General features: G+C 36.7%; 1 protein-coding gene across 3 annotated transcripts in view; it reads right to left on the bottom strand.

The window, feature by feature from the left end:
• Window positions 1-554: 554 nt before the first annotated feature.
• Window positions 555-12025, bottom strand: part of LOC139685905 (E3 ubiquitin-protein ligase Siah1-like) — a 36283-nt gene continuing 24812 nt past the window's right edge. For all 3 annotated transcript variants that reach the window (XM_071583039.1, XM_071583038.1, XM_071583040.1), the window contains exon 5: window positions 555-996. In XM_071583039.1, coding sequence (XP_071439140.1) covers window positions 819-996 — 178 coding nt within the window. In that variant the 3' untranslated portion in view covers window positions 555-818. The remainder of the gene's footprint in view (window positions 997-12025) is intronic.

Genomic DNA, 12025 nt, shown 5'->3' on the forward strand with positions numbered 1-12025 from the left:
AATTACAGAATAAATTCAAACTAATAAAACTAAGAGGATTTGCCCTAAAAAATTTGAATTTATATTGGCCTGGACGGCAAAGCTGCATTAGGCCTTAAGGTAACATATTACTAACCCCTCAGTAGTTTTTCCTAAGCTACATAAAACACCACAGTGATCAACTTCAAGGTTGGTTTGATACACGAGTGTGTAGAGAGAGCTCACTTAATCCTATGGGGAACAGCAGGTGAAATTACTACAACAGGTTAGAGTTGGTTCCTTTCCCTGTGCCACCTGTGGTTTCCCAGGAAGATTGGGCACCTGGAAAACCACACAGCTTGGGCGAAGCCGAGTGTGCACAGAGGCATCACCCAGAATCAAACCCGGGCCCACCAGTCCACAGTCCAACGCTGCCCATTGGACTACCATGTTTCATACCTACTCTTTAATGTTAACTTGCAAAATCTGCATCACGTTGAAAGCATTCCTTGTTAATGCTCTTCACAACCATCAGTAGGTAGCTTCCATTTTTTAGAAGGAGAAATTAAGTTTCAACTGAATTTACTTTTGCCAACTTATTCTGGCAGGTTTAATTAACTGAACATACATCATTCAAATGCAGAAACTAAATCATAACTCTCTCATGAAACTGGAATTTAAAGACAATACAGACATCAAATAAAGTCACATAACATTTATATGCATTGAAATTGGACACCAATCTTTGACACAGTCAAGAATTTCAAATAATTAACCTATTGATTCGCATGGTAACGTGAGATTCTATAGATGGCACAGTTGTCACCTATTTCAATATGGATGTCTTAAAAGTATAATCCTTATGCCATGGATATTGTGACATTAATGCCAAGATTCCCATTATCGGCAAAGAGTTTGGCCATGCTTGTATCAAACACCAGGCAGTCAGAGTTCAGGATGGCAGAAGACACCCCTTCATGGATGGACCTGGGTGTTGCTTCCCATGTCAGGCGCCTCTTATGGCCATTCAGCTCCAGTCTATAAAGAAAAAAATACCATTTCATAAAATCTTCTGCATTCACTTATAGGTTGATTCATTGAGGAGTCTTTAGCAATAAATACTTATTTATTTGTGCTAAATTATATCTGAACTGAAACCATCTGATACAAATATTGGAATCACACTCTTAACAATTTAAATGGGGAAATTCTATGCCAACTGCAACTACTATAGACAAGCATGGAGAGGCAGAGACTGTACACACAATGAAACCACCTCCCCAGGCCACATTTAGAAAATTTGTGAGTCCTGGGCTAATATAAAACTTGGGTGTTACAAGGATCTTGCAAATGCAGGGGGTGGGTTTCACTTTAACTCAAGATAACAAAGAGAGCATTACAAAAGAGGCAATGGGAAAGGGGGACTGTTATGTTAAGAGGGATACTTACATACCTCTAATCCAGAAATCAATAATACAGGAACATCCATGATCTAGCAGTGTTGCAAGGCAATCATACAAGTGTGCATTCAATCATATGAGATTAAAAGTGTGTGAATTTCAAAGAATACAAAATATTACGCATGTAACCATTTTTCCCAACTGATATTTAAGGATACACCTTTCTTGAAGCATATTTTCCTATCCAAGGTAATTAATTAACTTCAAATGTTTTAGCTTGAAGACCAAAACATGAACTCATAAGAAACTGCTCCTTTTATTTCATCAACTCACCACTTTAACATACCTTGGACTGCACCTTTTTTTCTAGCCTATGTTACTCTGAGGCCACTATATGAAACTTGAAAACCCTAATCATGCCAAAAGAAAAGCAAGAGCAACAATAACAGAAGATGCAACAATTTCAGAGTGTAAAAATCATTTGCCTTGACTGGGATTCGAACCCAGATCCCTCAATATCCGGTCAAGTGCTTTAGCCACTTAAGCTACCGAGGCGTCCTCTTAAACTCTGAAATTTTGGGGCTTTTAAAGGAACAAGATGTTTCTCAAGACGGCATTGAACAAGAAGGCATTTCGTCACAACATCTTGTTCCTTTAAAAGCCACAAAATTTCAGAGTTTAAGAGGACGCCTCGGTAGTTTAAGTGGCTAAAGCACTCGACCGGATATTGAGGGATCTGGGTTCGAATCCCAGTCAAGGCAAATGATTTTTACACTCTGAAATTGTTGCATGGAAATGCACATTAGCGGATGACTCTGTCAAAAGTTACTGTTGTGGCATCTCCCGCAGTTTCTTTGGAATAACAGAAGAGTGAAATTTCTGCATAAAACAGTATCACCCAGAGAAAAAGTAACAAAAAAGTGATAAAATAACTAAATACTGGCATATACAGGCAAGCGAAGAGACAATCAAGGGCACTATTGGATCTTCAACCATATATGACATTAAGAAGCAGAGGAAAAATTATTAACTTTTATGCCAAAAGTGACAAAAAGAGTGAGGGAGGGAGAGATTTTGATTACGTTATAAGTGAAGCATTGGGTATATTTCTGGCTCTATGTTCAAATACCTAAATAGTAATTCAGTATTATTTCCAAAGTCAATGTGAACTTCAAATAATAAGCTCTTTCTAACATACAATACAATGGAATTATGATATAATGAATAATGCCAAAAATAGAGTCCCTTATGATTTATACGTAAAGTAAATTGGTAACAAGAGCCTTCATTTAGTACCTGCAGTGGCCACTCAAGAATACAAGCAATGAGCGACATTCAAAATCTGAATACAAATGAAAACCATAAAATTACCATCAAGTGATTGGAAAAACTCAATCATGTAAAAATATAACTTCATAGTACTCCTTTAAAAGCAAGCACTTGCAATAATAAAAGCCTGGCATTAGGTTATGAGAGGGAATGAACTCTCTCTAACTAATTTCTCTTGTAGCTACTCATTGGTTGGTGATAATTCTTTCCCCTCTTATCATATTAATACATCCCTCACCACATGCTCTTCTATTCCTGAGGCCTCCATTAATCTGCATCAAAGATTCTTCCGCCACATTCACCAATGACTTCCTCAGTCCACCCTTATCTCATTAACAGCGGAACCCCATGTTTACATAACTGGAATTAACATTCACCAGCAATTTACAAAATTTATGTAATGCCGCATTCGATTTTCTATTTTTCTAATGTATGTGGTACTCTCATTTACTCAATTTCATCTTCAGTTTTCCTACTATTTGTATTCCTATGTGATAAATGAAAAAAATTCACATTTTCTAAAACATTTCCTCAGGTACATCAGCATTTATAAAAAACTACTTGACATTGTTGCATATACATATGTGCACCTAAAAAAGATGGTTTATGACGTATGAAGAGGGAAGAAATTTGAACAATTTTACAGAAGAATTTGAATACAGAAGGGCAGTACAGGGTGTCACTATTGATGGAAATAACTCATAATGTCAGTCAGCCAGGAAAAGATTAGTGCCATGAAAGGAATACAATGTACGACTAGGAGTTAGCTACATAATTTATGCACTGTAAGAACACTAGAGGGGAATTATACATATCGAACAAAAATTGAAATTTAAAAGAATGAAAATGGCTTTGAGCTAAACACGATGCAGTAAGTAAAACACACGAACTGGTGTCTGACAACCGGGATCATTTTTAATGACTTGATCAACAGATATAACACTGATGGGCTCCAGAATAATAAAAAAGTATGGAAACTTGCTTTATCACATCAAAACTACATTGAATCAAAAATAATTTTATTTCCCAGAAAAAACTTTAAAAGTTGGGTAACTGTTTCCATTAGTTGAATGGCGAGGTAGCTCATACCCTCGTGTTAACTTTTCCTCAAGTACTCAGGAACAAAAATATTTCCCTGCTAGAAACTGAAAATACATGACAAATAAAGAACATTTTCAATGATTAAATTCTCATTTTCCCACTAGTTACATTTTCCTGCATTTAAAACTTTTTCTTGGATCCCTAGAAAAGTGCTAATTGGGGGTTTTACTGCAGGTTTTGTTTTTAAGTAATTACTACTGAGAAATTACTCAGATAACTGGATAAAATCTATTCTGCAAATTAACTGATCCTTATGCACATATGCTGTAAATCACAGCTATTATGTTCAATTTAATTTATTTCAAATAGCCACAGATTGAAGTAACTCACAGTAAAGAGAAGATAGAGGCTTGCAGTGTAATTAGGTCCCTTCATTTAAAAGATTATAGTGTCCAGCAATTTGACGATGAATTGGTGCCTGTTTCTGGAAATGACAGCATGCCATATGACACAGTTTTGAGGTGAAAAAGGAATTTTTAAACTGGCAAAAGTCCCTCACAAACAATCCCAGAAGTGGAAGGTCATATTCTATTCAACAAAAGAGCATCCAAGTTACAAGTTATCATGAATGAGACAGACCTTATTTGCAAAAGTGTGTAAAAAATTATTCACAAAGAACTGCACATGTCAAAGGTCAAAGGAGAGGCATGCTGGGTTCCACAACTGACTTTTTCAGAAGCAAACAGCACAACCAGCAATCGGAGTGATGTGGTTTTGAAATTTTGCCACATCCACCTTATTCTCCTATTTTTACCCCCAAGCAACTTTTCTTATTCCCAGAACACAAAAACCATGGTGGGTTGAAGATTTGACAACACAAATGACAGCACTCAAGAGGTAGAACAATGGTTTTCGACACTATTTGCTGAGTTCTACATTGAGAGCCTTAGAAAGGTCCAGAAAAGCTGAGAGAAATGTAAAGGTCAAGAAAAGCTGGGAGAAATGTTTAACTCTGGATAGAAACTATATAAGAGGAGCTATATAAGAGAAAATATATTAAGAGAAACAAATAAAAATTAAGCTTCTATCTCAATTATTTTTTAATACTAAATAAATGTTTACAACACCTACTCGTACAAATTAGTTGGTGATTGGAGTGGTGCCAACGATTCATTTCACATTATACGAGACCCAGTATTCAATTCTTTTCTTATTCTATGTGGTCTGATTATAACTAATAATCAATTTATGACTATGGATTGTTGTACAAACTGCATGAATTCTTTTAAAGCTGAAGTTCAGCAGTATTATCTGTTGTTTTAAATATTAGTACAGAGAATAAAGACATTGTAACAGAATTAAATTAATACTGAAAAACATTACATGTATTCACACCTCATACAATCACAATCTAATTAGAAGAGGGAAGAATGAGGGACTACTAAAAGTATTTTGCTAACCATTCTGTTAGTCTTATAGCTATCTATCAGAACTGCCTTTGGTTAGGTACAGCAGGTATTAAGCAGTGCATGTTGGAATATACTGGGAATTAGTGGCATAAGTTAACTGAAATCACTTAGCACAGAAGGTACTTTGTCTCATAACTTAAATTGACTTATCTGTAAATTAAGATAAAATTTAAAACAATAATAAACAACAAAAGACTGAATCATGAAACCATTAGTTAATATTGAATAAGGGACTATTTACCTTCCACCTAGCCCAAATAAAAACCATTTATTACTATTAGGCTATATGATATTTTCGGTGCTTACAAATTTTTCTAATCATATATGCTAAAAACACAAATCATAACAATAAACATCCTCATGAGCACAACCACAAATGAAGTAAAAATTAATCTTTAGCTAGGATCATTATTTATGGCGAACAAATAAAAAACTAAATGCAATAATACAAAATGTTTTTTGGTATAATTAGCAATGTTTTGACAGAATATACATTGTGCAAAAAATTACATTATTTTTCCTTAATTATAGCAATGAATAGTACTAAATTAAATTGAAGATTATTCAAACCAAGAGCAAGCAATTAATAGACTAGTTGAGATATGATTACCTTTTGCATACTCTTATATATCTACCCATCTTTGCACAATTATATCTGCCCACTATGATTTTTCAATCTGAGAATCCAAACTACACTTTTTTCACATGCAATTTCAGCACCGTAAACAATCATTTTTTTCCAACTCTCCCCAGCACGATTTACCAATCCACTTTCCACACACTTGTCCCATTCCACCATAATCAGGTTGAGCTTATCCTCGAGCATGCATTCATACAGCATTTTCTCACATTTTTCTCTAGTACAATTTCTACTCACATGCCCAAATGCTTTTGTCGACTTCCCACCCACATTCTTCACAGATGTATTTCAGAAACTACCAATTAGTTGCCTCTTTAACATTCAGCACCTCTCACTGCCCTTGTGTCCTAGAGTTTACACCCTATCTTTCATCATATATAACAAAATGAATGCCCCTTTACCATGCATGCCACTCAATGAGATTTTTACTTTAAATACTTTAGCATACTATCCTTAACCCATGCAGAGACTCAACAAGTTCTCACCATTATCATTCACTCGAGGTCACCAAGAGGCTGTACCACTTACCCTTGAGGTATATCTTCTAACACCAACCCAACCATTCATGTCTCTCTTCTTTCACCAGGTACACTCATTTAGACCCCTCCAATTTTCCCCAATATTCATCCCTCTAGCTCTTTAGTTTTTCCTTACCCTGGTGCATAACAATTACAATTCTTTGACTACCAACTTTCATTTGAATCCAGAACAGCCTGGGGGAAATTAATTAACATACCCTTAGACCCATCTCATCCTGTTCATTCAGAAACAAGCCTACACCCAGACTCCTATGCATACCATCCCACTTACCTGACCATAATACTATGTCATTGCCATTATTTCAACAAAATCACACTCTTGGTGCATAATCAAACCAATTTACAATCAAACACACAGGATGTCCATTTGTCTCACATTTGCATCATTCAGGAAGTCTTGTTATGTCATTCAGGCTTCATTTCATCCACTCTCACATTCCCAGAACCAATATTCAAGCGTCAGCCTTGTCTGTTTCATGATGGTCCCACCTCTTAAAATCTAAACTGCCCATCATGGCTTCCACACTATACAGTTTGCAAGATTACCACAATTTGAAGTTCCTGTGTAACATGCCATTCATAACTTAACATGTACTTCCTGCCAAGGGTTCCTGAACTCAAAGAGATCAATTCTGGCACAATTTTTAAAGGAAAACGAAAACCTAGTGATACCCTATGCCTGAATTCACCATTTAAAAGGCTACGAGTCTTTTTATAACAAGATCTCATAATTTCTAAGAATCATTAGGTACACCATGTTCTCCTTTTACCCACTGCAATATTATAATAAAAACTTATTAGTTTATTTTATTCCTTTGACATTGAACACAGTTTTATACACTGTGGATATTTTACATCGGAGTTGTAATATTATCACCCATGGAACTATTGACAATGAATTATCATACACAGCTATAACTGCATGATTTGCATTTATACAACTTTATATTGCATTACTAGGGTCTTTCAATAAATCCTCAGAAAATCCAAAGAGATGGCAATCCTAGGAATCTGAAAAGGTTTGCTTTTAGTAAGTCTCATCTCTCGCAAGACAGTTGTTAAAGTTTCAGCTATGTCCACCACGTAGTTTAATTTTCATAGTCCTTTGATGCAACAAATTTTGCTTAATTAGAAAAGTGGAAAAAATTAGTCCAGTGCGATTATTAAATAATTATATTTAAAAGGCTTAACACCATAAGAGATCAAAGACGAGGTGGATGAGGTTCACTGCACAACTGATCCTGCATTTAAGACTGTTTAGACGTGCCTTTACATCCACAAATGATGAAAGTCAATCTGGACGTTCAGAGAAAGTGACTTCCTTTGAAATGATTTACAAAATCCACAATATTGCTTTGAGTGATCAAGGGATCAAAGTTCACAAAATAGTTAAGGCCACAGAAGGATGACAACGTACAAGGCAATATGGGTGCTGCATTTCTTCTCAATGGAGTATAAATTCAATTATGTGGTCAACTCTGAGGCTGGTTTGGCAGTTTTCCATCACAATCCTGATGAGTTTCTGCATGGAGAAAATATGGATACACTATAACTCTCCAGAGGCAGAGGAACAGTTGAAACAGTGGATTTCTTAAGGTGATTTAGCTCCAAGGAAGGCAAAGATAAATTAAAATAAAGAACCCCCACTAAAAATTCCCTCAATATAATTGTACTATTTTTTCCAAAGGACTCATTGAATGACCCATGTCTTCCTTCCATCTATATGGAATCTTCCCCGTTTCGATTAATATTCTTCACTTATACTTAAGTGTTTGCACTGATTGACCCTTATTACCAAATTCCCAGCCTATCAGGTCAACATTAACCCCAAAATCAAGTCTAAAATCAGCTAGCGTTTTATGGGCAGGGTATACAGGCATAACTCCAACCTGTAAGCACAAGCCATTTCGATAGAAATATACTTCATAAGTATTTTTTCTCACTTTTGGTACAGAAAATTATTGCCTTTAAAACAAATATATAATAAATTTGATTATATCACTCTTTTGACCCAGTACTAAGCAATAGTTTTACTTTATCCTTGAAAGTACTACATAAATTTCTAAATTCATTAACCTCTCATGCTAGGAATCATTTAAGGGGAAGCAATATTCCAATGTTTCATTGCTTATTACCTACACCATTGCCATAGGGGAAATGAATGTTTCATCTTATAACAGGCTGCCACTGATGCATTCCTGGAGTCAAATAATGAAACTTTTACCATTCATACATTAAGCATTAAGCTAACAATATATGCGACAAAATTTAAATTGTACCTCAAATTATGAAATTTTTAAAAAACCCACTTTTATTAAACATCCCTCATATAATGGGATTCTGATATAACAAGAGCTGCATACTACAAGAATAGAAATAAAATGATTAAAAAAACGATCCATAAAACAATGATTATAGCAGTAGATTTTCAATATTGTACGAGGGTAGTTTGAAAAGTTCTCGGGATCACCACCAAATGTCAGCGCTAGCGCAATGAGTTTCCCGGGTAGTAATAGGTAATCCCTTATGAGTACACACATCATGTGTAAGAGCTCTGGGAAGAGATCTTAGGTGCAGACACCCCTCTGTTGTTGCTCCCTTCTAGTGATTTGTGAAGATGGAAAAACTGAGATTCTAGCAAGGATTAAATACTTTAAAAAGAACGGTATGCCAGCCAAGGAAATTCATGCATTTAGAGCACTCCGGGGACTCAACTCATTCATATTCAACTGTAGCCCAGTGAGTTTAAGTTTGGTCGGGACAGCTTAGATGATGATCCATGTAGTGGTTGGCCAAAATGTGCCAATGCCCCAGCAATTATTGCAAAAGAGCATTAAATGGTCATAGAGGATAGCAGACAAAGTGGGAGAAATTGCTCAAGCTGAAAGGATGTCATCTGAATGGGCATATCCCTTTTTAACAGTGGAATTGAATATGATAAAATTATCTGCTAGATGAGTGCAGGGACTCTTGATGCAGTATCACAAACGCATCACAATAGAAATTTCAAAAAATGTTTGGCTTGTTTGAAGAGCAACCAACAAGATTTTCTGCATCGGTTTGTGCCTACAGATGAAACTTGGGTCCACTACTATACCTCAGAGACAAAACAGCAGTAAAAGCAGTGGAATCAAGTTGACACACCACCACCAAGGAAAGGAAAGGCAATTCGGTCAGCTGGAAAGGTGATGGAAGTTTTCTGGGATGCAAAAGGGATTCTGCTGATAGATTATCTTCCCACTGATTGCCATGACAAAAATACATGAACTAAGATACGAATTGTTGCCACACCCACATTATTTGCTCCATCACATTGCCATCTCTTCCCCCAAGCTCAAAATTATTGGGTATTTTGCAGGTCTGAAGGAATTTAATTTTCAAGATAGGATCAAAACATAAGAACATCACTGAACCAAGTGAATTAGTGTGCAGAGAGAGTACATTGAAAAATAAAAAATTTTCCTGAGGTTAACTCCTTTAATTCTATTCCATTCCGTGAACTTTTCAAATTACCCATGTACCTAATTTATCATGGTGCAGAAATGAAAATTATAAAGTTAATTAAATAATTTATGAACAAGCACACACATTTTCCACTGTTTCACTAGCAATTTCCAGGACATGCCTGCTTTTCATTGGAAATTTCAGCCGTGGATAATAGTACATGATGGTAGGCAAAGGACAAAATGATGGTGAGGTAGGTGACTACAGTTTAAGAATAAAGAATGACCATGAGGAGAAAGCAATAGACTTTTGCAGAAGACAAGGTTTAATCATTTTAAACACTTGCTTTAGACACCACAAAAGGCATAGGTATACACAGAATATGCCTGGGAATTTAGGAAAATATTAGTTAGATTACATTACGATGAGACGAGAGAGTTGTTTGTATGTGAGATAGTGAGAGTTTAGGAACTGTGCAATTCATTCAGTTTCCAAATAGAAGATGAAAATTTACATCAAAATTGAATACTAAAACATTTAACATCAGATTCAAGAGGATAAAACAGGGAAGACAGATGAGGAAACAGAATTTAGAAGCATTTACCAGGAGGACAAGAAAGGAGTATCAGCAAGCTGTAGAGAAAATCAAATGTGAAAAAGGAGCTGGCTAAAAGAAAATAAAAATTGGAACATATCATAAAGGATTACCAACCGTCACAGACAAAACTATAAGAAAATTAAATAGGAAAATGATAAGCAAACTATGGCAACAGACTATATGATTAGTAAGGTAGATGGATGAAGGAAATAGAAGAATGTACACTTAAAGAGTTAGTTAACGAAAGTAAAAAGAATTAAATAATATACTAGCCCATAAAACGCCATGTGATTTTTCAGGTAAAATTTTAAGATAAATACTTGTTAAAACAGAAAAGGATCAATGTATTTTAATGTTAGCACATCATACAAAGAAAACGGATTTGTTACATTAAAAAATTCATAGCCACAGTGTATCAACTAGTCATGGAATCTCATATATTTTTCATCAAGGCTGCTAAATCATTTCTGCAGTTACTTCCCTCAAACAAAATTTCATCTTCACTCTCATCTAGCACTTTGATCCATCTGCTGAGCCACTATGAATGCACCATGCTGTCAGGTGCTGGCTCACAACCCCATGTTCTGCCCTCTCCTGCAATGGAACCATTACATATCCGACGGTACTGCTGCCTTTCACTGGAATCCCCCCTTTCCATTCTGACGGTTCCTAGCAGTAGTAGTATTTAGGGGAGGCGACTGACAGTTAAGGTCATTTGTGCCAAGGGGATGGACAGTAAAGGATAAAGGGTGGAGAGAAACCCGGCATCTGCATTAGCCTACTCTTTACGAAAGGCGCCAAGGGGTCCGCAGCTTAACATCCCATCCGACGGATGGCGTACGAACTCAAAGTTCCCTCCACAAAACACCTCAAGTAGGGATCAAGATACCTCTGAAAAATATTCAACACCGCCGGGATTTGAACCCGGGCCCTCTGAGTGGGAAGCCAGTATGGTAGCTCCCGCACCATCTCAATCCCCTTTGATGGTTCCTTCGGGTTGGTGCTCTCATAGGGACGGAGGTGGGGCTGCAGATACCGCTGGGCTATCCTCCGATAGCACCTGATACCTGTAGGAGATGGGGATGATGTTCGCCTTTGCATCTCCTATCCCTCGTCGCAGTGTCAACTTTCCTCCGCTACTGCATGAGACAACCTTCCAATCCTCCAGTTTCCGGAATGGCACCCCTCCCCATCAAAGGATTGGCCCTCTGGCGGCCTTCTGATCACTCCATCGCATTTTGCATTTGGGTGCACCCGTGAAGTCCCATTTGCGCAGCGAGTTTTTACAACTCCACCCAGAGTCAAGCCCTTCTGCGGGAGAACAATCTTCCCGTAAACCTTACATCAAAGCTCAGTCACGATACCCTCCAATGCAGCGATATGGGCCCTTAGAGCCAAGCATTCACTGGCGCAGACGTGCATCGTGACAGATGACCCAGTGGAAGCCATCCTAATTCTATTGAAAATGTCAAATTTTTATAAAAGGGCTAGATATTTATCTAACAAAAAAATACACTAGCAGTTTAAGATAATGGATGGAAACACAAAATTTGGATCAAATACAGTGTATGTGGACAGCACAAGATTAAGAGCAATTACAGTGAAGC

This window comes from Hetaerina americana, unplaced genomic scaffold (genome assembly GCF_022747635.1).
Source record: "Hetaerina americana unplaced genomic scaffold, ioHetAmer1.1.p SCAF_12, whole genome shotgun sequence".
Taxonomy (NCBI): Eukaryota; Metazoa; Arthropoda; class Insecta; order Odonata; family Calopterygidae; genus Hetaerina; species Hetaerina americana.